General features: G+C 39.8%; 1 protein-coding gene across 1 annotated transcript in view; it reads left to right on the top strand.

The window, feature by feature from the left end:
* Nucleotides 1–4,880: 4,880 nt before the first annotated feature.
* GADL1 (glutamate decarboxylase like 1) overlaps nucleotides 4,881–27,562 on the top strand; it is a 76,476-nt gene continuing 53,794 nt past the window's right edge. The window contains exons 1-8 of the mRNA XM_054385130.1: nucleotides 4,881–4,905; nucleotides 13,019–13,203; nucleotides 13,984–14,110; nucleotides 16,228–16,318; nucleotides 17,083–17,189; nucleotides 18,910–19,025; nucleotides 25,749–25,828; nucleotides 25,948–26,002. Of these exons, the coding sequence (XP_054241105.1) occupies nucleotides 4,881–4,905; nucleotides 13,019–13,203; nucleotides 13,984–14,110; nucleotides 16,228–16,318; nucleotides 17,083–17,189; nucleotides 18,910–19,025; nucleotides 25,749–25,828; nucleotides 25,948–26,002 (786 nt within the window). The remainder of the gene's footprint in view (nucleotides 4,906–13,018; nucleotides 13,204–13,983; nucleotides 14,111–16,227; nucleotides 16,319–17,082; nucleotides 17,190–18,909; nucleotides 19,026–25,748; nucleotides 25,829–25,947; nucleotides 26,003–27,562) is intronic.

The following is a 27,562-nucleotide window of genomic DNA, read 5'->3' as shown; positions in this document are numbered from 1 at the left end:
TGGTCCTTATTACCTTTACCATTTCTTTCTTTTTCATGTCCTTTTCAGATGTGACCCCTTTTTTATTAGAAGCATACCCATTCGATCAAGGGTCCTTACTGTCAGCTAGTTTTTGTCATCAGTCCTCTAGGCAAGTCACAGAATGTTAGGGGTTGGAAGCGACCTCAAAAGATCAGCTAGTCCAACCTCCCTGCCAGAGCAGGATCACCTAGAGTAGATCATACAGGAACCCATCCAGGTGCGTATTGAATATCTCCAGAGAGGGAGACTCCACAACCTCCCTGGGCAGCCTGTTCTACTGTTCCATCACCCTCACAGTGAAAAAATCTTTCCCCCTGTTTCCATGGAATTTCCTATGCCTCGACTTCCACCCATTGCCCCTTGTCCTGTCATTGAACATCACCGAGGAGAGCCTGACTCCATCCTCTTGGCATTTACCCTTTACGTATTTATAAATGAGGTCACCCCTTAGTCTCTTTTCCAAGCTGAAGTGACCCAGCTCTCTCAGTGGCTCCTCATAAGGAAAATACTCCACTCCCTTAATCATTGTTGGGGCTCTGCACTGGACACTTTCAAGCAATTCCCTGTAGTTCTTAAACTGAGGGGCCCAGAACTGGGTACAATATTTGAGATGCAGCCTCACCAGAGCAGAGTAGAGCGGGAGGAGAATCTTAGCATCTGTCAACTTAGCATCTGTTTTAATGCTATCATGGGGTACTACATTTCTTTCAGACTTAGAATTCTAATCATCGATATGGACTTAACCAAATGAGCAGTCTCAAAAAAAAAAACAATTTAAAGAACTTTGATTAGACTTGGTCTTCATAAAAAAAGACTGAAGTTCTTCCTTTGAAATCTTTTAAAATAAAATCTATTATCCTGAAGTTTACTAGAACAAGTGATAGAGCCCAAATATTTATTCTGCAACTAGGAGTAAAAGTAATCTGAGTTTGCTTTCTTAATTGTTAGCAGGCTGGAGCAGTTCTTCATAGTCCCCTTGAGATCCATCTGGTTGTTTCTTTTGTATCACAGAAGTACTTATTGAACATATATACATTTTCCACATCAGCATAAACCCACTTATGAACTGCCTTTAGTAATGGGCCAGTACCACCACGGGAGTTTCTTTTATTCCTAACACACTTAAAATATCTCATTTACCTTTGGCTATTCTAACCACAGATTTTTTTTTTTTTTTGCCTATTAACTTCCCTTATCAATTTTTGATATTGTAAATTGCAATTTATAGCAACTGTAATTGATATAATTTCTCTTTGTTTTCCATTTGATTTCTAATTGCCATCTTTGAGATTTTGTGGGGAAGTTACTGCCTTCTGACTGCAAAATCATAGCCTTTTGGCCATTTAATAGAGATGCTAATTGTTTTCTGCCTTGTCAGTTCCCCTTACTGTTTTTCTCAAGTTTGTGGAAATCCACTCTCTTGAAGCAGCAGAAATATGTAGTTTTGATTTGGGCTGTTCTTTGTCTACCTGTGATGAATACAATCAGGGCATGATGGCATGCTCCCAAGCAACTGCCAACTTTTGATTTAGTGATATAGAGCATTTTTATCTATCCAAATGAGCTTCAAATACTTATTTCTTGCAGTGTATGATATCTACTGGGTTAAAAAATTGCCTTCTGCGAGTTGAAGTTATTAATGACCTAATAGAGTCTGCAGTTGAAGCTAGAAAAGGTCTACACCTGTTTCTTTACAAACAAGGAAAAACAAGATACTGTGGGTGAATAAATTTAATTCATGCCTGAATATTTCATCAGCTTCCTAAACTTTTTGGCAAACTTTAAACGTTTTTGGATTTTAATAAAAGACATATGATTTTTAGGGCTTTGGTAATTAATTTTGAGAGCTATTCATAGGAAGCCGTGCCAAGAGCACTAATATCCTTTGTCAAAAGGGCTTTGTTTGCCTTTTTGAACTCTTTTTTAAGGAGCTAGCAACTACGAGGAAATAAAGGGATGATAATTAAAGGCGGTCTGTGTTACATTGAACCAGGCTGGTGCCCTGGAGCAAACGAATAAGCAGGTGAGCGGCAACTCATTCGAGGGCCCTGAAAGAGCCCTTAAGGGTCGGCGGTGCAGGTCCAGCAGCTCGCTGGTAGTGGGTGCACAGCTCGGCTGCGCCCGCCCGCTAAGCACTGGGCTTTAATGCACCAGGTCAGGCTTTCTGAGGCACCGAAACAAGCTCTGTCATAAGCAGCAACAGCAAGGCGCCTCCAACTTCGGAGCAAAGGTAGCTCCTGGGCATTAAGAACTCCCTCCTTATTTAACACAGCCTCCCCGTTGTCATCCTTTTGCACTTGGGGCGGCCGGGCGAGAAAAACCTGCCGGCGGCGCAGCACGGCTCGGCTCCCCTCTTTGGCGCGTCGGGCTGTGAGCCGTCACTCGCCGCCGCCTCTCACCCCCGCCACCTCCCGCGCTGGAGGAGGTGGCTGGCAGCGAGCCAGTGGCGCCGAGAGTATTAATAAGCGGCCCAGGCGCCTGAGGGTGTGCGAGGCGAAGGTTGCGGGTTTGGCTAGACCCCGGCGCAGCACGGGACGGCTTGACTCGGGAGCGGCCAGGGCTACGCCGGGGAGGTGCATCCCCTCCACACCCGGCTCCCACTGCGAAGGCGAGATGGAGGGTAAACGCTGCTGGGCTTAGAGCCGCCTTCTCCCTCTGTCCCCGCTTCTGTCGCTCCCGCTGCCTCCCGCCGCTGCGTTTCAGGCTGCGGCCGCTGGTGTTGCGCCTTGCGGGCCGTGCGGAGGGGCTCGGGCAGTTGGGCAGTGCCGCGATCTCTGCCCCGTTCGGGGCTGCTAACTCTTTCTGCCGGCCTGCGTGGGCTTCCGGAGCTTCCCCGCCATGGCTACCGCCGGGCAGAGCAGGAGAGGAACCTCTGGACAGAGGAGGGAGGCAGGTTTGGTTTGCAGCAGGTGTGTGGGAGATGTAGGGCTGCCTTCGCGGGGGTCCTCCCGGTTCAGAAACTTCCCCAGTAGCGTGTGGAGAGGAGCGGAGACACTGCCTGTTCAACATCTGTCTACAGCCTCTTTTAGTTAGACTGCAGCGCTAACGTAGCTAGAGCGGTTTGTTAAGGCAGAGTTGACAACAATTATTATTGAAATGAATGCTCCTTAAAGAGTGAGGCCCTGTAATGTGTTTTGTTTGTTTGTTTGTTTGTTTTTAGGAACCAAAATAAAACAGGTAAGGCGTTACAGTGATTTGCTTTGGAGCAAAAAGTTTCAGGAACAGATGTCAATCCGGTTTTATAAATATATTACCAAGTTAGCTTATTTATCTGCATTAATAGGAAGGCCTAGCATCACTTTTTAAGTAAAAAATAGAAGTTGGCCATATGTTTTAGGAAATTGGGAACGTGGAAGACCTATGACTAATACAATGATGAGACTTCTGGACAAGCTTAGAAAATACACAGGTTTTAGGTATGCCATTTTTTGCAAGGTTAAGAAATGAGCGATTCTTTGGTCTTGAGACTGGAAACTGGTTGCTATATCAGAATATAGAAATGTTTACAGATGGCTGTGCCTTTCCCCACGTGATCAATGTTCTTGATAAGAGTTTTTCTACATCTCAAACTGGGAATATCTTATGAAAAGAGTCAACGGGTTTTGGAAACCAGTAGGTTTCTTCTAGTTTTGCCCTGAGCATGGGTGAGAGACTGAAATGTTGTTACTCCCAAGCTGAGCAAGTTGTATAGCTTGTCTCTCACAAGTTCAGTGTCTTGCACTCACAGGTGACCCATGTTTTTAGCACTCTATTAGTGGCCAATCTCTAAATAGAATGCTTGAAAGAAAATGAAAGAAGTGTAGTATTGTAGGAACCATGTCTCCCTTTTGCTTGGTTTGAATCATCCTTGTAGTGCTAATTAGCTGGTGTGGGTAAGACTGAATGGGTATAGTGACGATAGGATCCCCACTCTTACTGCTCCATTTTTTTCAGCCTCTCTACCTTATGAGTAACATCTGTAATTAGTGTACTTTCTGTCATGAAGAATTCTTTCCATGTCTTCTCTTTATCTTTAGTTACTACCTTTTCGTGTTTTCTGCCAGGTTCTATCTGGTGAATGTACTCACATAAATGGGATGGTGAAGGAGGTTGAGCTGCATTGTAGCCTTTTCTGCAGGTGTGGATTGTTGACTTCTATTAATAAATTTGTCTGATCTGGGATCTGAGGAAAGATTTTGCTCCTGTTCCCATGAGCTGTTGAAGAAACAGCTCTTTGCTTTGAGATGTGGTGGACTCAGTGGAAGCACTCTTAAGGGGTGACACTGTTGGGTTTTTGTTGTTTGTTTTTTTTTTTTTTTTTAAACACTCCTAATGAATCTGAAAGTGAGCATTTGTGATGTTCATCTTGGGTGCCTTATCGAGCCTTATTTTTCTGAGGCATTACCACCACTTGTCCACAAGGGCAGCCTTAATGGCTTTGCAGGGATGAGTAAAGAGGATGCTCTAGGGTGTGCTTCCACTAACACAACAGATAGCAAAATCCTGTTAATCAGAGATGGTGCAAGTTGTAGTTTTCTGCTCCTAGTTGCAGAAACGGATCTTGCCTTTGGATTTTGATTTCATTTGGCATCAGGGTAGCTTTTTGAGTCTGGAGAACGATGGAGGGAGGGAGATGGTGGTGGAAAAAGGCAAGATATTCCCTTGTGGGGCATAAAGGCTGAGTGAATTATGCAGAGTTGCAAGCAAATTACTACCTGGTCAAATATTACAAACAGTAGGAACTGGAAACCACAAGAGGAAGGGAGTTGCTGGCATTTACACCATATGTTGCTTTTTAACTTCTGAATTGATGGCTGCTTGGTGTGCATATTGTATGTTTGGGGTGTTATGTGGCTTGTGTGTGCCAGCAGACTGGGGAGATGAGTCAGCAAACATTTATTTCAGGTAAGATGTTGCTGTGTTACCATCTCAAACAGATGTAATATGAAGCATGATAAGGCATACTGGAAGTTAGGTTGAATTTAAAGCTCTGGTAATGTGACACTTGGGTTAGTATTTTGGTCTTGTCTTAAGATCTCATCTGACAAAAGAAAAATATATTAGGATCTGCTAATATCACTTCATCAGAGGAAGAGAAATGGGTTTGCAAGAAATTGAGTGTGCATCAAATGAAGCCATTCTGTGTGAGTGCATTGGTTGTGTTTTAAAATTAATACAAAATTTCTTGGCAGTTAATGAATATTTAGTGAAGAGGCTTAATTTGACATTTGAGAAGTTCAATAATTATTGCTTCTTGATTAAGACATCTTTTAAGCTGTCACTTATACAACTAAGAATTGTCACTTTTTAATGCATTGGGAAATTTTATTGCATACTGATTCATCTGTTATTACCTACTAAACAGTTTAGCTTTCACATAGCTTAGTTTTTCTGCCCTTGATTATTTTAAGCTGCCTTCTTCTTTAAAAACCATTTGTATTTCCATAAGCATTTATTACATATTCAAGACACTAAAAACGGATGCATTGAAAGCCATGTCTTTGTATTTCTTACTCTACCTTCTAGTCAGATTTCGGGTGGTCATCCCAGATGTTAGCAAAACTACCTCTTCAGGCTTTGCAAAGACCAAAAGTTAAATTTTGTATGCCTTTTTTTGCCATTTAACCAAGTAGCTGGTTAAATCTAGGTAATTTGGAAGAGCTTTTAGATCTAAAGCTTGGATGTCTCTGTGCTTTGTCACATCTCACATCATGTAAGCTGAAAAGCCTCATCAATATGATATTATACATTGGCAAATGTCAGGATTTCAACAAGAAAGATTTTCTCATAAGTTACTTGGCATCCCACTAGTAGTTACACTACAAGACAGCTTGTGTCTCTTTGAGCTCCTTAAACTTATTTTTCTCAAGCAGGCATACTTCACTGCTCAGAAATTCCTGAGCCCTCTTTAGAGGCATTTACATTTACAAATGGAAAGACCAAGCAACCAATGTTGGATGTGCCTAGTATTTAGCTGCAGTGCTTATGCAGATCTCACATGGCTGACTGAAGTTTGGGCATGGTCAGAAAAAAGCCTTCTGCCTTCCTTGGAGGAAAGATGGAAGACATAGGTGCTGTCAGTCTGCAGGTGGTGTGGGGACTTGGTGTCTTTCAGCTACCTTGCTAAGGCATGGATCACATGGCTTCATTGGTGAGTCCTGGCATGGTCAGATCTGTGATGCTACCAGGCACTATCCAGGCTGTTTTCTTCAAAAATGACTGCCAGGGTCTTCTGCCAGCACTTGTCAGTAATGTATATTGCCAGCCAGCAGCTTGGCCTCTTGCAGCTTAGAAGTGGTTTCTCAAAACCACTTAGGAAATCAAGGGAGGTGTGATCTGAAGTGATGGGCCCATAGCTATGGCAGCTCCCTCATCTTCGTGACTGGTCTCTGCTGATCTCACCAGCAATGTTGTAATGGCCTGGACAAGGCAGCTTGCTCCATTTTGAAAGTGCATTGTATTACTTTGCTGTACCTAATATGCTAATAAATTATGAATGTCTATGTAGGAAAAAGTTCAGTGCAGCTAGGAGGCTGGAAAGTTACACCCTGATTTACTATGCTTTAGCTTCTCCATGTTGGTAAATAAAAGCATATCTCAGAGCAATGCTCTAGACATAAATTAGCAAACAGTAACTGGAAATCCTTTGTGGAAAACGGAGAATATGGAAATGTTTATGATGTTAAGAAAAAGTGAGAGAGGGAAAAAAAAACATGTTTTGACTTGAAAACAGAAGTAAAACTTTCTGAACTGAAATTTAGATACTTCATCTATGTTTGCATTTTTAACTTGCATTGAATCACAGAAAACTAACTTCTAGTAAGTTACTGCTTTCTTAGCTGTTTTTTTTTTTTTGTGAAAGATTGGAGTTAAAATTTGGTTTTGCTATGACTAAGAATGCATTTCTTGCATGAAATAATAGGTTATTGTGGACTCTTAAATCAAGCTGCACAACTTTCACTTGTTGGAAAACCCCCACAATTGTGTTTTTCATCCCAGTGAAATCTCTGTGATTCTTTATATTTTATGTGGGTCACAGATTGATCAATTCTGCCTGAACTCAGCCTCCTGAAGCTGTTAACTTTGTTCCATGCACAGTGCGTGTGATTGGTTTGGATGTTGCAAATATTTTCACTTTCTCACAGAAAAAGGAACATATATCCTATGTCCGTTATCAGTGTGCAACTTACAAAGCGGCTTTTGTTTTTTAGTTCTCAGATGCTTCCTACGCTGTTGGCAGATGCTAAAAATTACAACATGTGAGCTGAGAGAATCTCATTGGGCTCAGGGACTTGGGATTTCCATTTCATAGTTGACATCTGCTGTTTCTCAGTTTTACATCAAGGTGAATTTAATTCTCCACAGCCTCTCTTCCTAATTGGAAATGTTACCGCATGCATCATCCCTGCAGTTACTTACTTAGGACACCAAGAAGTTGTTATTAAATATTAACATAAATTCTGGAGGTTTGGCTGTGTAAAAATTCCTGATTCTTGTTTTTAAACTCTTGTCTGCTTCTCTCTGGTTTTATTTGTTTAATTTTTGTTTGTTTAGCCTAGGCTGCCTAGTCCTGTTTTGTAAACCAAGTGTTTGGCATGCAGTAACTGCGCATAACATTTAGTGAGTGCTCACTTGCTAAGAGAGTCCCCTGAGGGCTCTGGAAATATCTCTGAAAGAATGTCATGGACCCTACTTTCTCTGTCAGATACTCATGGCTGAGAAATCTCCAGATTTCTCTCTTTCCTCCCAACGTTTCCTTTCACAATGAGAAATTCAGGTGTGGGATGGAGAATAAGACCTGTTTGTTGTAATGTTCAGTGCTAACAGTGTCCTCAGTCTATTGAGGGACCTCTGAGTTTGGACACAAGCACTTTTGCTTTCCTCTGTTCCTGCTCTGTGAAGAACAGGTTTGCATTTTCATTGTTGAGGAGGATTCCTATGTTCAGGGTGGAAAGTGGGGTTCTTGAAGGCCTTCTGAAGGGAAGCACCCAAGTTGTTTTTATGTATAGATGGCTTTACCCAGAACACTGGGTCAGTTTATATACTGAATTCTAAGAAACCTCTGTCTCCTTTACGTGGCAACATGCTTAGGAAATCAGTTTACTGAGAAACAACATATTTTGTCTTAACACTTGAGTGGCTTCATTTCAGTCATTGACATACAGGAAACAGGGATTAAAGAAACAAAAAAAAACCTTTAAAGATTGAACACCAAAGGACTCAAGTGGGACAGTTTATGTTGTGACACTTTGCACAATATGGCAGCACAGAGGTGGTGTGCAGTATTGACACTTTTTTTTTTTTTTCCCCACTGGACATGCTGAAGGAAAATGCTGAGGTCTTCTGAAAGAAGAACCTTGACTAGATCACACAGGATGAGAAATCTAAAATTTGTTTCTGGTTAATGCTGGCAATTCTTATAGCATTTGTACGAAGTAGAAATCAGCCTTTGTTCAAAGCCAGATTTTTCCATTGGCTTGAGTGGTGCTAGTACAGCCTAAGCTGAGCAGGATTTGGCTCTGGCATTCAAGCACAAGATGCTCTTTCATAACCACCCCATTCTGTTTCTGGCTTTTCTTTGTAAGCAGTAAATCTTTCTGGGTGTTTATTTCTCAGAAATGTTGCCAGAATGTGGCAAGTACAAAGCTTCAATTTCTTTGTAGTGCAGGAATTTAGCAGTGGAAGTTTCTGTACGTTTATGGAAACACAGGTGCAGCTTTTAAACTACTTGGTAGTGCATATAGAAAGATTAGACACAATCTGAAAAAAAAGTTTATATCTTTGTACATTATTTGAGCTCAAATTAATGTACATTTTCTGCTTGAAAAATAATATAAAAAATGAAATGCTGGTTGGAAATCCTTAGGCTTCTGTAATTGAACATTTCGTTCAGGATGAAAGATGAGAATTACAGCCTTGATCTTGCTGCTTCTGAAGCCAGTGGCTAAATGCCTGGTTGTCTTCAGTTGGAGCAGGATTGAGTCTTCCCTTTTGCTAAAGGATATCTTGAACAGTCAATAATCCTTAATCTTGGATTTAAAGCACTTCCATTTGGTAAAGTTGTAGTTCTGTTTCAAGCCTGGAGCCATTTGGCTGAAATTGCATTTGATGTACTTTCTGGAAGTCTGTTTACTGAGTCTGCTTAGCAGTCTGTTTCTGTTTGCTTAAATAGAAAAGTATATCTTTATTGCAGCCACATTTCTAGATTGTTTGCCTATCATATTTAAAAAAAAAAAAGGTTTATGTGACAAGAGGCTGTTTTTACAAAGTGAGCTTCAGATTGGACATGTTCCTTCTATGCAATCAGGCACATTTAAGACAGATATGTAAAAGGCACACAATTCTTGGAAAATGTTTTGAGCCCTTGAAATATGGTGGGTTTTTTTAAAATTTTTATTTTTTAATGAGAATGTTAAAGGTATAATTTAACTTTCAATATTGTGAGATTAAAAAAAAGTCAACCCAGGATCTTTCTGGAGATTCATCTATCTAAAAACATAATAAATTTATCACAGGGTCTTTTAAAAAACGTGCTAAAAAGGAAAAAATGTTATGGAAATTGAGACTCTCATCATCTACTGCTTAGTTTTCCTCTTTAATGTATTTGCTGCAACCAAGAGGAAGCAGATTTATTTTTCAGCAGAGTTTGGAGTTGTCATAAGAACTCTAGAAGCAAGACAGAAGTAGAAGATTAAGTATCATGAGATGTGCAGTAAAATCATGAGGGATGAGAATAGTTTATATATCCAAAAGTGGTTTGCAAAACCTCTACACCATTATATCAGAAAATGTGTGTCTTTGGGGACTGTTTTAGCTGTTGTTTGTGAAATATTTTTTCCTATTAATTTCCAGTGATAGTCTTCTGATATTCCAGGGCAGAATTTAGCTCAGTAAATTCAAACTGAAATAGTATTGATCTGTGCTTCTGTAAGTGACAACAAAAATAAGAAAAAAACCCAATCAAACAAACAAAACCCCAAAACCTGAGAAAGTGGTAGATAATTGCAAGGTATATTATTTAATGAAATCTATATATTGTGGTTTAAGTCCTGAACATTTTGCTGGAGCCTCACACAAGTAAATTGCTGTTGAAATGAAGGGGATTTTTTTCCTTGTTCTCTTCCTCCTGATCCCTCTGCTTTGCCTTTCTCTTTTAAAGGCTGCCTAAGACCAAACACCATGGGATATCTTTTTTTCCCTCAGGATCCACAAAGTATCTTCTGGAGACTGTAAAATTGTGTGTACAGGTGAACAGACTCACTTGAAATAGGGAACAGTTGTTAAACGTATTACCCATTCCTGCAAAGAGTAGAAAAAGTGAATTTCTGCTTTTGCTTTTCACAGAATATCTTGAAGACATCATTGTAAAGTCATGGAAATACTAGGACCAGACTTACTGTGTTCTCTTGCTCTACTCTCTGCTCTCATAAAAAAAGGAAGTATCAACATCTGTATCTATGGTAGATAGGAATCGCCCATACAGTTTTCTTGGATGCTGTTCACTTTGCCCTAGAAACAAATCACCTTTGACATACTTGGAGATGGTAGCATCTCCAGGTGATGGTAGCACCTCCAGGTGATGTTGAGGCTGAGATTTTTAACGCAGTTAAGCTTCAGTTAATCATAGAATCGTTAGGGTTAGAAGGGACCTCAAGGATCATCCAGTTCCAACCCCCCTGCCATGGGCAGCAGGGACGCCTCACACTACATCAGGTTGCTCAGAGCCACATCCAGCCTGACTGTAAAAACCTCCAGGGGTGGGACTTCTACCACCTCCCTGGGCAACCTGTTCCAGTGTCTCACCACCCTCATGGGGAAGAGTTTCTTCCTAACATCTAATCTGAATCTACCAGTTTCTATTTTTTTTTTTTCCATTCCCCCTAGTCCTATCATTACCTGACACCCTAAAATGTCCTTCCCCAGCTTTCTTGTAGCCCCCTTCAGATACTGAAAGGGCACAGTAAGGTCTCCTGGGAGCCTTCTCTTCTCCAGACTGAAGAGCCTCAACTCTCTCTGTCCTCATAGGAGAGGTGCTCCAGCCCTTTGATCATCCTTGTGGCCCTTCTCTGGACATACTCCAGCATGTCCAGATCCTTCCTGTAACAGGCTCCAGAACTGGACACAGTACTCCAGGTGGGGTCTCACCAGAGTGGAGTAGAGGGGGAGAATAAAGGCATCAAATAGATAAGACTCAATTAAAAAAAAAAAAAAAGTCTTTGTCCTGTCTGCCCAAGGTGTGATGCCCTCTGATTCCTTGTTAATGCCTGGTGTTTTGTGTCTTGTAAAGCTGACCTATTAGCTTCTGTTTTCAGAGAGAAACCTCTTAAGACTTTTTCAAAGCTGCAGTTTCTGTACAGTGCCTCTCCTATGGTGTGCTGGGAAGCATGATGAGAATTGATGATTTTGACACCTGTGATATTTCCCCTCTTTGCCTGTTGAAGATGTAATACAGTTTACCTGCTTGTTCTATGTCTGTTCCAGAAGAACATTTGTGCCTTTCCTGTAGAAATATGCCAAAGGCTGCTGTGTTCAACAAAATTTATTATGTTGCCCATTTGGTTTAAAAATAGAAGTGATTTCATAAATAGAAGATGGGAGTCTCATTTTTGCCATCAGTGTTCTATGAAGCCATCTCATGTTAGAATTTTATCTTGTTTGTCATATCTGTCTTGATAAAATGGATTGAATAGCTTCAGTTATCAGTAAATAAAAGCTCATGGGACTGACAGGGTTTCTCTCAGTCACTGGACCTTGAATTCATACACTGTTTTAGGCAGCGTTGTTGTTCTATGTCCACCTGCTCAGGAGGAACTGCAGTTATGCTAAGTATGATGAATGTGTCAGACTGCAGTGCCTGTCAGCCTTCTGGAAATTCAGTTATTTGATTAGACCTGTGGAAAAGCCGCTCTTCTTCTGTGCTTTGTAATTGGAGCAAAAAGTGAAGCAGCAGATGAAGTTGGTTTGGGTATAGAATTTTTTCTTTGATACATTTTTACCCTTCCACCATCCTCACTGTAAATTAAGAGAGTCCTTCGGGGCAGTACTGCCTGGCTTCATAGATCAACTGTTCTAAGGTGAGATAGTGGACAGATACTGCCTGTAACCTGGATAGTTTGGATACAGTAGTTACCACTTCTCCTCTCAGTGCTATACTGTTACAAATATCTGTTCCCTTGATATCTCCAAATGTCTCACTTTCGTCTTTATCCTCACATTGATTAAAATGGAAGTCTTGATCTTGCCATATGAAATCAATACATGAAATAGATACGTTGCTGCTGCTGTTGGCTGCTGTCATCAAGGCATCTTGGATGTGCTTTCAAGAAATAATGTAAAGGAGGAAGTAGCAATGTGTTTATGGAATATGTCAGGAGAGTATGCCTCGTAGATAAAGGTGAGGGATAGGAAAGAAATCATCACTGCAGAAGTGAAGATACAAAGTAATCTGCACAGCAAATTAATTAGTAACTGATGACACTTAGAATAAGGGCAGAAAGGAGAGAAATACAGGTCTGTGATACTGATACCTTCATGGTTTGTGGACCTGTGAAACGCCTGGCAAAGGATGCAGAAGTCTCAAAGCACTAGGACTGGCTGGTGAGAAGGAGCAGCAGAAAGACAAGGGAAATGAAGCTGAAAATTGTTTCATGAAAAAAGAAGAGCAGAAGGGATGACATATGAAGAGAAACATTTTCAGTTAAAAATGCCTATTATCTTGCACTTCATTTCTATATCATGTTCTAGGCAAGAACTGTGTTTTCCTGTTTGAAGGTGCCTCACTTGCTTTCGTGTGCTATAGAAAGCAGTAGATACCATACAGGAGGCTGTTAGTACTTTATAACAGTCTAGGTTTGAAGTAACACATCAGGTTGGTTGTTTGCAAACACCACCAAAATCTGGGATTTCTGTACATCTGAAAACTCCATGTGTATTTTTTTCCTTCAGCAATGAAAGAGTATATATATATATTTTTTTTCCAGTTTATGATTTAGTTGTTCAGGTCTTATTTAATGGTGAGTTATTTGTCTTACAGTTGGTACTTGCAAGCAGGAGATGCTCCAGAAGAAGAATGCTGTTCTGGTAGATGGGATCATCTTAAACGGTCCAATAATGGACTCAAAGGCAGGAGAGAAGTTTGTGGAAGAGGCCTGTAAAATGATAATGGAAGAAGTGGTCCAGAAAGCTGATGATGTAACAGAGAAGGTAAAGCCATAGAGCATTCTTGAGAATTTGTGACAGAGATCTGGGAGGTAGATCAATTTAGTTGTGTTTTATTGCACCTTAGCCTCAGAATTGCTTCTAGTTTGTGCCTGGCTCTGAAATAAAAAGACAGCATTACAAATTGACAAAGATCATACTATAAAATGCTTTCAATGACATAATTAGCATGCATATTTACCAGAAAATAATGGATTTTTTTTATCTCAGAGTACAATGTTTGCTTTCTTTGAGATAACAAATGGTGTAGTGTGTTTCTTGTTCGGGGTGGGGAAAGTTATTTGTTTGCTCCTTAGGGGCAGTGTTACTGGAGAAGGAGGAGCAGTGAATATGGTACCACTGTGAAGGGGGAACATTATGAAATTGCTCTGGGTTTTGCAGAATCTCTGCTTAAGCATCTGTATGGGAAAAGAAGATCTGCAAATAAATTATGCTTGCATTTGGACATGCACTGGTTGCTCCCACTCCTTGGCAGAACAGCATCTGAAAGTGCTGTGATTACAAATCCTTAGCTAAAGATGAAATTTGACCTGCAGGCCTCATACTTTTCAGCCTTCCAACATTCCCCACTCTTTTTATGGTCAAGCAACGCCCAAGACTCAAATCCAAGACCCGTGAGACCGATTTACTGAAGATAGTTTCTGATGGCACACTGCCCTGCAATAGGCAGTTTTGTGAAACCAGAGCTGAATGTGGTGCTTACTTTTTATCTTTATAACCTATTCCTCCTGGCAAATCTGTTCATTCCTCCACCCTTGTCTCTAGGTGTGCGAATGGCAAGCCCCGGAAGCACTAAAGCAGATCCTTGACCTGGAAATCAGGGATGCTGGAGAATCGCATCAGAAGCTCTTGCAGCTCTGCCGGGATGTTATACAATACAGTGTCAAAACCAGTAGGAATGCTATTTCTAGAGAAGTGATTTTGTATGCTAATTTAGGAAGACAGGATAATGTTTACAGTTCTGTCACCTTTCAGGAAACTGAGGTTGTCTGTGTTTGTTTTCTGCCTGCCTCTACAAGTATGCAAACATTTGGCCCTGCTTCTGTTGTTGGACTTGAATGCTGTTCACCATAGGTTTGACTAAAAGGTGTAATCATGGCAAACTAATCCAAACCCAGTTCCTGTAATGCCATTGACATAATGGCAGATTCTGTTTTGAAGTCTTGTGGAAGTCACCTGGACAGGTGTGATTTAACAGTCTAGCGAAACAAGCAGGAGAAAGGATCTTTGTATGAGATTTCCTGCTGTCTGAGTGACTGGGGAGTAGAATAACCATCATTGTCTTCATACATTCCTAGTGATGATTACCCCACAATTACTATTGCTTTTTTTTGAGCAATTGTCTTACAGGGCATTAGTTTGCTGTTGCACAGTAATTCCTGTTCTAGACACTGAGAAGAGAGCATGTTGTGTTTCAGAGACAGTACAGCACATCTCTGCATGATTAGTTCTCTACAGATAACCTTTCTGTGTAGTACAATTCCATTTTAGTGAAAAAGGATGAACATCTGTTCAGGATATAACCCTGTGGATCAGTGGCTCAGGATTGCAGGTGTGGCATAGTTTAGGCTGTGTTTCTAGAAGGAAGAAGGACATTTCTGACATCCTTGCCACACTATTGCTGCAGTCTCTGCTGCTACAAAATAAAACCAAAATAATTTTGAAAGTCAGTGAATGCCTTTGAAAAACATAGAAAAGCTGCAGAAGTGATCTAGAAAGGGAGAGTGCTAGCAATATGCAGATATGATTGCTGAGTTACTGGAAGGTGTTTGCTTTATCTTTTACAAATTGCTTTTAGATTTTAATTTGTTACACTGTTACCTCAGGAAGCATATATATATATATAAATATGTATATAAAAATACGCTGTGAAAAGAGTCTTTGATCTAAGTATTAACATTTATTGAAGCCCTATATGCTATAAATGGAGCCATATAATATACCTGGTTTTGCATGTAAATCTTACTATCTTGTGCTTTAAAATTTAGGTGGTGATCCCATAGCTGAACAGACTTTTTATAGTCAGCAATACTATAGAGTTATATTACAGACTTATATCTTAGTGCTTCAAGGCAGGTGAACAAATTCTCCTGTCATTTTAAGTCACAGTATATCAGAGATTGGAAGGGACCTCAAGAGATCATCAGGTCCAACCCCCCTGCCAGAGCAGGATCACTTAGGGTAGTCTGCATAGGAATGCATCCAGGTGGGGTTTGAAAGTCTCCAGAGAAGGAGACTCCACAACCCCCCTGAGGTAGAAGAACTTCTCTCGACCTGCTGGACACACCTTTTTTGATACATCCCAGGATCCCATTGGCTCTCTTGGCCACAAGAACACATTGTTGTTCCATGGAGAACTTGCTGTCCAAGGTCTTTCTCTGTGGAGCTGCTTTCCAGCAGGGCAGTCCCTAACCTGTCCTGGTGCCTGCTGTTATTTCTCCCCAGATGTAGGACCCTGCACTTGTCCTTATTCAAACCATCACAAACTTCATGAGGTTTGCTGCACCCAGCTCTCCAGCCTGTCCAGGTCACATCAAGTCTGCAGCAAGTTTTGTTTTCTTTTTTTCCAAGCTGTTGAACTACCCCTCTCTTTCATTACTGAGATTGCAGTGAGAGTACAGCTACTTAGGACCAACAGGTTCCTGTATTCTACTGCTTAGCAAAATGTGGTTATTTGTGGCCATTGTGGCCTCTCAAGACCACTGTTTAAAGCCACTGTATATACTTAAAAAGATTTTTGTTGGTTTGCTGTGTTTTGTTTTTTTGGTTGTTTATAAAACAAACATTCTGTGTGCTACTTACGTCTCTCAAACCTTATTGTGGGACCTGAATGTGCTTATTAAATTTGCTTTCAAAGGCTTGCCTTACCTATAAAAAGAACAGTGAGCCCAGAAAGTGCTGAGAGAATGATGGAGTGAATTGTGGTTTGCAGTGATCTGAGAGGGCTTGCAGTGCATTCTCTTTTTCATGGATATGTTGTCACTGCTTGCTTTTCATCTGTGTTTTCAGGTCATCCCAGATTTTTTAATCAGCTGTATGCTGGAACAGATTATTACTCGTTAGTGGCTCGTTTCATTACAGAAGCATTAAACCCAAGTGTGTAAGTGGAGTTCTTTGTCCTCTTGATGACAAATTAGCATGCTTTTAGAAATAACATGATTTTTTTTTTTTGGTGGTGGCTTTTTGTGGTTTTTTTTTTTTTGTGATGTTATGTGGTTTTGTTTTTTCTTTTTTTCTTCCCTTCTGATTTCTGTTTACAGTGATACACAGGAAATAGGAATTGTGCAGGAATTTGGGAGAGAAAAACAGGCTGGATTGTTAGAGTAGCTCACCAGAAGGTTGGCTAGTCTGAGGCCTTTTTTCTAGGTTGTGATGTTGGTCTTAAGGGGAGGGATTTTGGTTTTTCAATGCTTTTAAACCTAGACTTCTCTTTTTCTTAGGGCATAGAAATTGATTAATCAGACTTAGTTGTTCATTTCCTTTGAAGTGTGCTGTACAGAGTTGAATGCAGATGGTTACCTGTCTACTGTTTACTTCCAAGTGTAAAGCCTGAAAAAAAAAAAGTATTTGTTGCTTGCAATAGATCATTACAGCTGAAATTTAAACATGTGACCTACTTCAAAAGCAAACTCTGATGTATGACTGGAGAGTGGAAGTGTCAGTGTGATGCTGTCAGGAGCTAAGCAATTGTTCTGCTGGGTCAGATCTATAATGTTTTTTAGTGTAGACTTCTGCTGATGTTGGTTGGTTGCTTTCTGATAGATTAGAGAAAGGTGCAAGAAACTTTTGTCTAGTTGAAGCAATATTCTGTGGCTTGAGTTCTGTAATCTTAATACCAATCGTGATGCTTTTATTTTTGTCCAGATATACATATGAAGTATCTCCTGTGTTTCTGTTGGTGGAAGAAGCAGTCATCAAGAAAATGATTGAGTTTATAGGCTGGGAGGAAGGTGATGGCATATTTAATCCAGGTAGGAACAGTGCAGATTTCAAGATAAATCATTATCACAGAATCACAGAATTGTTTTGGTTATAAAAGACCTCTAAGACCATCAAGTCCAACCTCCAGGCAACTTTCCAACCACTCTGCTCCAAGCCTCTTGTGTTGCATAGGGTCAGTGTGACCCAAGTGCAGGACCCAGTACTTGGCCTTGTTAAACCTCATACAGCTGGCCACAGGCAATGGATCCAGCCTGTCCAGATCTCTTTGCAGAGCCTTCCTACCCTCAAGCAGATCAACTTTCCAACCCAATGTAATGTCATCTGCAGACTTACTGAGGGTGCACTCAATTCTCTCATCCAGACCATGTTTTTTAGCTGATTCTGACAGGAAAACTGACACTGGACCACTGATGTACCTCCATAAACCAACTGATACCAGTAATTCCATGAACATTGTATAGAATATGTGAAAATGCCTGCAAACCCCCAATTATATACACATACAACTATTTAACCCAGGTTTATGTTAACTCTGTGACTCTGGCAAATGAATGAAACCAGTTCTACATTAAATACAATTATGTGGAAATTAATCATTTGTATCAGAGGCCTTTCCTGATCTTACTAACAATACCAACAGCCTCAATGGACTGAGTCAAATTGGGTGACAGACAGGGAGCTGGTTTGCCTGCTGGACACCAACAGTGGTGCCTGTGAGCACTGATCTGTGTATCCTGCCTATCAACAATGGGAGCCAGAGTTTATCCTAATGGAAGTGTCGTGATCTTAAGTCCTTTGAGTTTTGATAGGTTTTTTTATAATGTTATGATAAAGCCAACCAAGTATTTTTGGACTTGATGAGCTGCATTTCTGTAAAGCAAAATTCCAGCCCACTGCATTAGAATAATGAAGCATAATGACTTTATTCCACAGATGATTTGGATAACAAATTATTAGTCTGGAAGCGAGACTTTCTATCTAATTTGGGGGTGAGAAGAGAAATTTAGTAAATGGATTTAACCCCTCCCTTCAAAACCAAAACAAAGTAATTGTAGCCTGCATGTAAATAGTAGAAAAATGAACTAAAATCCCCTAACTTTTTTTTAAAGTGGTATGTATTTTAAAATGGTATGTATTTTTTTTTTTTGTCAGATACTGTCAGTAGAATCTTTCCTTATACAGCTAAATTAAAACTCACTGAGATACTGTCAAAAGATAAATGAATTGTACTTTTATTTTTTTGGTACTAGTTTTACGTAAGGGTTTTTCTTACTATTTTAGTTTTGTTTTTTTTGAAGGGAATAAAACTTCTCCAGATCTTAGCTTGCAGATCTTTCAGTTCTCACTCACTGTGGCTTTTTTTTTTTCCTAATGGCTTTTTTCATCCTGTAATACTCAGAGGCTTTGGTTGCCCAAGAGTTCTCCTAGGTTCTGCATGGTGCAGCCACAACTGAGCTTGGTGCAGGCAACTGAGCTGCCACTTCTTCAGTGTAAATGGGAAAGAAGTGCTGCAGGGTATTCCATGTACTGGGCATAATTCTTGCTCTTCAAGGAATATCCCCAAAAAGCTTTCAAATGCCTTCTGTTTACATGCATGTTCGAAGTTCATTTTATGTTTGTAAGTTGTGATGGCTTATCTATAGGCTAACTGTATGGTTTATTTTTATTTTCTAATAAATGGTTGAGAATGCAGATATGGGACAGGTGCTAGGACTGTGGCTAATGTTATGTGTATGTCTCTTTCTGCAGGTGGCTCTGTTTCTAATATGTATGCTATGAACTTGGCAAGATACAAATTTTGTCCTGAGATAAAGGAAAAAGGGCTTTCAGGTTTCCCACGGCTAGTCCTGTTCACTTCAGAAGAGGTAAAAACAAAACAAAGCTTTTTGAACTTCATTTTTTCAGTGTCTGTGAAGTTACACAATTTTCCTATCTGTTAGGACACTGGTGCAATAAATTTGCCCTCAGTGTTTGGTGTGGTATGTTGGAGCAAGTCAATGAGTCTGATGGTAAACATTCCTGCAGAAGCCTCCTTGTTTTCAGAAAACAAACATGGACGTTCCTGCTCTTGGAAACTGCTGATATAAAACCAGGTTTTACATGGGGCAAAGCTGAAGTGGAATGGATGTGGGTTCTCGTGGAAGTCTGCTGCCTTTGATTTCCCCCAGCATAAACTCTAGCAGGAACCATAGGTAGGTTTTGGATGTCAAAGTTATTTTCTGCAGATTTAATTTGTACTAAGCTGAGCACTTGTAGACTTGTGAAATGGCTCTCTGCAGCTTCCACTGCTGTATGTCTGGATACAGATTGGTTGTGGGGCAGAACCAAACCCACTATAAAGCATTTCAGCAAAACCAGCTGGGTCTTTAGACAGTTCTTTCAAACTAGCTACATTTTCAGTTACTTAAGTTATTGAATCTGTTTAAACTGCCTATGGGAAATTGAATTATATTCATTTATTCTGAAGATAATTTTTGTTATTTATTTATTGATTTATATTTTCTTCTCACTTATCCCCACAGTTTTTAGAGTTTATCATTTGATTGGATAGAGTTGCTACTGATTCTGGCTGCACTCTATAAGGGAGTGGGAATCTTGTTGTGCTAGAAAGTTACTAGAATCATTTTAGCTCTTAAGTCTATGCTCAGAACAGTTTGTAGTGTAAATACAAGACAGGTTTATTTTGAAGAGACCAGAGGGATGAAAGCATTGCATAAGTTGTCCAAGATGGAATATATGTTTTGGAATGAATCCAAATGTCCTAAACAAAGATTTATTTTTTTTTTTCTCTTTGCTCAGGCAAAATCTATCTATCTATCTATCTATCTATCTATCTATCTATCTATCTATCTATCTATCTATCTATCTATCTATCTATTTTTCTTTCTAATGAATGTGTGTATGAAATGACAGGCCAATTCATGCTTAATTCATCTTTTAAACTTTTAAATAGTTGAGGGGGGGGAAATGATTGAAACAGTCTGTTAATGCTTTTGAAGGAAAGCATGTAAAATTTTTATCATGAAGTAACATTTCATTGCCAGGCTTAAATAAAATGTGTAATCTCGTACTCTAAAACAAGCATTTGATTTTATGAGAAAAGAAGCTTTATTTGACACCCAGAGTAAGTTTATGTTGATGGCTTTGTTTCACCAGAAAGACCAAAACTGAAATGCAGAACTGATGAGGAAAAATAAATGGGTAAATGATTTGTGAGGCAGTGATCTTTATCTCATACTTTGCTTGATTCACAAAACCGTGTTATCTTTAGTACTTGATAATCACTTGCTGTAAAACTGCCACTTCTAGTAGTTAGACTCTGTGGCTTATGGTCTAAGATCTCATAGTGTTTATTTATGGCTGAGAGAATGAGGGAGGAGATGCACATATTCATGATATACTTATTTTAGATTCACCCGTACTGAGTCCAAGTTATGATGTAATTTGTAAGTTATAGGAGATATTTTTTACAACTTTTTCTCAGATATGTCATGCTGTGAATAAATAGCCCTTACTGAAGATATGTGCTTGTCATACAGTTGTTGTGCCTTTATACTTCTGAAGATAAAACTGGAGAAGCAAATGATGGAATCAAAAATAAAACCAACAAAACCATTAGGCTGTAACAAACTGAGTACTGATTAAGAGTCAAAATACATGGCTGCTCAGAGGCACTTCTGTGACTTTTTAGAGCTTGGCTTCAACACTGTTCAGATGAATTTTTTTTTTTTTTTTTTTTTTTTCTTTTAATTGCCAAGTCCCAAAGTTTCAGTCTGGCGCTTGTCAGATTGGAAGAGTTGCCTTGCTGTAGACTAGGATGCATGGATTTATCAACTACTTAATTTTATGTGATCTGGGGCTATGTATTTTTTGGATAATGTGACAGAGTATGTTTAATGAATACCCAAGACCCTCATGTGCTCTGTTTGGCCTTCAAGAATAAAAAGGTTCCCTGTTCTTTGTGAGTAAAATGTTTAGCTACTTAAAATTACGGAGGTAGACAATGAACACAGTTTGTGCTACTGTGGTTCTCTTGCTGCACTGCTCAGAGTGAGTCCTCTGGAGGTGGTAGCAGTGGTAAAGAAATTGTTATAGCTCCATTTCTAAATGTATGATTGGTGAATACAGTTGTAGTCATAGATGTCAGCCCATCTTTTCATCACTTTTTGCCCTTTGAATTCTATCTGAACTTTATTCTGACCCAAGAGTCTATTGCATTGACCTGAAAGGCAGGAATCTGCTGCATTTGGTGTAACTGAAGGTAGAAGAGGATGTGTAAACATTTGAAATGTGCATGCTGGTATGAGCAGTTTTTTCATATCAGTGAAACAAAACTCCTCTCCAGTGCAACTTCATGATAAAAATAACAAAGTGAGAGGCACAACATTAATGCCCTGTTTAAATCACAACAAAAATGAGCATTAAAGCAATCTCCTTTGTAATTAATATTGTAATTGCTTTATGCAATTAAGCAATCTCATATGTAATTAATAATGTAATTGTTTTATGCAATCATGTTTCTGGAAAGGTTTTGTTTTTTTTTTTTTTTCAAAATCAGAAAGTACAAATTTATCCTCTGCTTTAATGGGAACAGGGGAAAAGTACCTTTTCTCTGCAAACATTATTAAGAAATGAAAACTGTGTAGCTGTACTTACATAATACAGTAGAGCACATCTTAAAGGCCCTGTTCCAGTTTGACCTTGTGCTCAAAAGGCTTAAGTTCTTAATACAAATGGCTACTGTGATGTGTCCAAACAAAACTGGGAAAGACATGGCAAGTGTCATTGCAACTCACTGTATTTAAAATTGTTTAAATTGATGTATATAATCTAGGTAAAAATACTACTATTTTTCTGTTGGGTTTTTTTTTTATTATTAATATTTTTATTCTATTTATTTTTATATTTATTATTTTTTTATGTCATTTTGGAAGGCAACTATGAACAAGTGAATTAGTTGACAGTGTTGTGACTGGAGCTGCTAAATGTTCTCTGTTGTATTTTTTTTTTCTTAAAATGATGTGGTGTGTAATTCATCATAATGGCTTCTAGTAATGATAATGAGGAGAAGAAATTCTTGTATGTTTTTGATCAATATAACTCAGAGACAAATTCCTCATCAAAGAAACTACGTTCCAAGTCTATGTAGTAGCATAAGTCTTGTTCCTTTTCTGTCCTACTGAAAAGTTGGCAGAATTTTCCAACAGGTGCAGAAGTACTTGTGTAGGTGGGGAAAAAAAATGTATCCTGCAGCCTGTTTTGTTTTGATATTCCCTTTGTTGTTCTTTCTCCCCCTGCTTTTGGTGTAATCTCTCAGGTGCTCAAGCCTCTTCTTTCTCCCAGTCTCCCTTGTCTTTTTTTCATAAGAAGATTTCTTGTTTACTAGTGTACTTAATTTACAGGTCTGCTGCTTTCCCAGTTTGGAGCAATCTGGTTATTCCTGGTGATTCATACCTTTCATTTGAACCTAATAGATAAAAAACAGTGATGGAGGCAGCTGGTGTTTTAAGTGATTCACTGATCAGTTGAAAACACCTCCAAACTTCGACTGAACGAGACACAGTCACTCTACAACTATTATTACCATTATGGATGTAATTTGATGTAATGTGAGACTAATTATCCACCTATGGGTGGTGTTTTTCTTGTAACAAGCTGAATGGGCCCTAAAGGCTTTCTGGATGTGACATGTCATAAAACTGAGCTTGCCTAAAACTACCTGATGGTATTAGATAGTGTCTTTGCGTGCCTTTGTTTAAAAAGTGGGTGATGGTGTGGGGAAACCTTTTTGTCAAAAAGAAAAAGAGCCCTTTGAGATGATCCATCTCATCAAAATAAGCGTGACATGCTTTAATACCCTTAATATATTCATGCCCACACATTAAAATGTTGTACATTTTTCATCATTATGTTCTGCAGTAACTCCATTTGTATGAACTCTCTGGAAGAAAATCAATTAACCACCTGGCTTCACCTCCTGTATGAAAAGTAACAATTCTAGACATCCTCACAGTTGCTGGAGTATGTGCTGTTTTAACTCTTCAGTAATAAAGTGAAAAAGAGACAATTTTTATTTTTCAAGATGAGCAGAGATAATTCAAAGCTTGGATGATTTCACTTGTGAGAAGAACTGTGTAGTCCTGTGAGATACTGCATCCTCTGAAGTCTGACCCTATTGTTATGAGTGGGTAGGCATTTGGAATGCTGCAGGTTATTCACAGTAGTTTTGACATCCAAAAACATCTTCAAATTAAGAAGACTACTCTGCCTTGAATTCCCAGGCTTATCTTGAAGATGGATTAAGCCAAGATCAGCATACTCTTATTCTGGAATTAAGACATAATGTCCTAATGCTGGAATAACAGGATCCACAGCAGAGCAGGTCCTTAACAGAGTTCACAGAATCAATGTTAGGAGTTGGAAGGGACCTTGAAAGATCATGTAGTGTAACCCTCCTGCCAGAGCAGGATCACCTGTACCAGATCACAAATCTCTAGAGAGGGAGACTCCACAACCCCCTTGGGCAGCCTGTTGAATGTTAGAAATATGGTAAAATATGCCTTTGAACATTTGCTTAATCAGAAAGCTTATAAACATTATAAAATAGACTGTGGACTTGAGTATCCTTATGAGAACCATTTTACCATATTCTAATTGAATGAACACCCATTTCTAACATCCTTTGAGCAGGGGAAGAGGCCTCTTCCACACTCACTTAATGGCTTCACACACTAATGCCCTTTAGTCAGTGCAAAGCTGGTTGTGTGTACTTATTCCAAGATGTCTCTCTGAGACATCAAATTCTTTGCTGAAGTAGTGACTTCATTATGTGAAGGCTGATCCAGACTGGAACCTTTTGCAACGTTCATATTTGTGCATACTCTGTCCTAAGGTCTGCTTGGCTTCTAAGATTCCCACTCATGTGAACAACCTTCACAACATCATGATTTTCAGATTTTTTTTTTTGCAGAGATAGGACTTTGAAAGCTTTGAAAGTACAAATTGTACTGTATGTAAAGGCTTTGCTGATTTTTGGGACTTGAGCTCCTTGATCCTGTGGACAGAGCTGCTGGATCAGGCCAAGGGTCAGTGTAGCATAGTATCCTGTCTCTGGCAGTGGCCAGCAGCTGATGTTTAGAGAGAGCATATAGAAAAATTATCAGGATAAAGTGGTAGAGGCTCTAGATTGGTCATAAGATGCATCCTAGTTACAGGTCCAGTTTTCAAGAAATGGTGTTTAAAGGCTTTCAGCCCCATCAGTTGATTCTTGTCTATTGACTTCAGTAGCCTTTGGACCTTTCTTCTCATACGTTTTGTAACGTGCATTTATTGATACTTTTGACTCAGTTCTATTAAAGTATGTGGAAACAATTTATAATTCTTACCTGATGACACTTCAGTGATGTCTACTTTTCATTCTAATGCAGAAACAACTTTAAAAAAAATTGCATGGAACAGAGTGGGGTTTTGTTTGTACCCCACATTTCAAAAAGTGGTGCAATGTCTTTCTTTTTTTTTTTTTTTTTTTTTGTTAAATTTTATTTTCATAGAATCATAGAATGGTCTGGGTTGGAAGGGGCCTCCAAAGGCCATCTACTCCAACCCTCTCTGCAGTAAGTAGTGACATACTCTACTGGATAACATTGCCCAGAGTCCTGTTGAGCCTTACTTTGAATATCTCTAGGGATGGGGCTCTAAGTACCTCCCTGGGCAACCCGTTCCAGTGTTTCACTACCTTCATGGTAAAGAACCTGTTCCTAAAATCCAATCTAAATCTACTCTTTTCTAGTTTGAAGCCAACACCCCTTGTCCTATTACTGCAGGCCTTTGTAAACAGTCTCTCTCCATCCTTCCTGTAGGGTCCCCTTCAGGTACTGGAAGGCTGCTCTTAGGTCTCCCTGGAGACCTCTCCCTCTCTTTTCCAGGCTGAACAATCCCAGCTCCCTCAGCCTGTCTTTGTAGCAGAGTTGTCCCAGCACCCTGATCATTTTTGTAGCCCTCCTCTGGACTTTCTCCATCAGGTTCATGTCCTTCCTACACTGGGGGCTCCAGAGCTGGGTGCAGCACTCCAGGTGAGGTCTCACCAGAGCAAAGTGGCAGAATTACCTCTCTGGGTCTGCTGGCAACACATCTTTTGATGCAGCCCAGGGTGTGATTGGGCTTCTGGGCTGCAAGTGCACACTGCCTGCTCATGTCCAGCTTCTTGTCCACCAGCAGCCCCAAGTCCTTTTCCACAGGGCTGCTTTCTATCACCTCATCCCCCAGTCTGTACTGATAGTGAGGATTGTTCCAGCCCAGGTGCAGAGCCCTGCACATGCTCTTGTTGAACCTCATGAGGCCCACCTCTCCAGCTTGTCCAGATCCCTCTGGCATATCAGCAGCACCACTCAGCTTGGTATCATCTGGAAACTTGCTGATGGTGCACTCGATCCCACTGTCTATTTTCCTCAGTCTTCAGCATGTGTCATTGTCAAACACACAAAGGTCTTGGTACTGTGTAGCTTTTTCAGTTTGATTTTTGTGTTAGGATATGCTGTTTACAGTGCATACTCTTTTTTTTTTTTTTTTTTAATGCCTCTTTTATTTAGTGTCATTACTCCATGAAAAAGGCAGCCTCCTTCCTGGGTATTGGTACGGAGAATGTTTACTTCATCAAAACAGATGACAGGTAAGCGAGCAAATGCCATGGCTGTGGCCTCTGAGCCTTTTTTAAAATGCAGTACTGCTGTGTGTTACCAACCTGCTTGAATGTAGTAACTGAAGAAGTTTTAAATCTGTCTCCTTTAGAGGTAAGATGGTACCTGAGGAACTGGAGAAACAAGTCCAACGGGCCAGGAAAGAGGTGAGAGGGGGAAAGAGAGCTTGAAAGGGAGACGAGAAGCGTATGCAGGCTGTGTGCTTGTGTGAGAAAAAGAAAGACTGAGAGTGAGCAAAAAAATCTTAAAAATAGGGCAGTTAATGTTACCATGTCTTTCTCATAGATCTAATCTGTTTGCCATGAACTTGTGGAGAAAGCTAAGACTCTTACATTCTTACGAAGGAGAAAGATTCTGCAGGGTGGAATGGAAGTCTTGAGTACATCACCACTCTGAAATATTTAGTGCATTTTGTCTAGGATTCGTTTTGTCTTTGATCCCTTCTTAAATGGGTGCAGTATTTGTTGTACCTAAATGTTAGAGGGAAATTGCAGGTCTGTAAGTTAATTACAGCAGATAGTGCTGTAATTACAGCAGAGAGCGCTTCTGCACTCTGCAGAACTTGTAACATGTGGCTTAGTCTTCAAAACTGTCCTACAAGTTACCAATGTTAAACTCGGTCCTTTCTAATACTTTAGCGAGAGTACAGAGATTCCACCCAGTGCCTCTGTTACCCCTGGGACCTTGCCAAGTGGAAAGTTAAAGGGCAGCATTTGGAAATGCACTGATTTGCATGCACTTGGACAACATACACTTCCATAATCTGTAAGACAGCACTTACTGCAGTCAACAGGATTGATTCTAGAGAGCTTGGAGATCTGAATGTGAATTCTGAGGCACAGACTCTCTTCTTTTAGCTTAGTTAGCTCACCTGGATTACTTTCAAATTGTGTATCAGAGTGGTACAGTTCCCGTGGGGTTCAATGCTTAGTCCACGATCTGTGAATACCCAGAGCCTAGTGCAGATGCCATGGTGTGGATGATACCTATGATGGAATGCTACCTTGGGAAACCTATTTTTGTGGTTGATAGAAAAGCCATGGCAGTGCTGTCCTGTCATTCACTGACATGGCCACAGCAGCTTTCACTAAAAGGCGGTTTATGTACATATCTGCCAAACAGCCCTATCTTCTTTGACTTTCATGCTAGATAGTATAACTGTTGATAGATGGTGGTCCTAATGACCTAGGAAAAGTGCTTCCCTCTTCCTGTGTTTTGCATTACCTGTGAAAGACAACCTGTACTTTACTTGTTTGAAGAAGCTGGGAGGAAAAAAGGGCCTGAAATAAAATGCAGCAAGAGGAAGCAGGCTGATAGCAGAATGAGCTCTTTGCTCTTGCAAAAACAGAGTTTTTTGGCTTTTGGTGTAGCAGTAATTTTACTGGTTATTTGAAAAACTCTGTGGCATTTATGATTTTTCTTGAAATATTTTTTTAAAAGGTCAGTCTCAGTATGGTGCTCTGCAATTTAAAAACATCTTCTATGTTAAAATGCTCTGCTTACCAGAGAACACTTTCATTGCATTTTAACGGAAATTACAGGTGTATTGGAAGGTTTTAGTTTCATCAAAGCTTCAGTAAGTGTCTGTCCTTGATAAATTGGTACTTGACAACTTTTTACTGAAGTGTCCTTCTGTAAATTACAGTAAATGTTCTAATGTCTAGACAAAGGAGGATGCACTTGCTAGTAATATAAGCACCAAGTGA

This window comes from Indicator indicator, chromosome 11, assembly GCF_027791375.1.
Source record: "Indicator indicator isolate 239-I01 chromosome 11, UM_Iind_1.1, whole genome shotgun sequence".
Taxonomy (NCBI): domain Eukaryota; kingdom Metazoa; phylum Chordata; class Aves; order Piciformes; family Indicatoridae; genus Indicator; species Indicator indicator.
The sequence above is the reverse complement of the archived record's forward strand: the minus strand, read 5'-3'. Positions and strand labels throughout refer to the sequence as shown.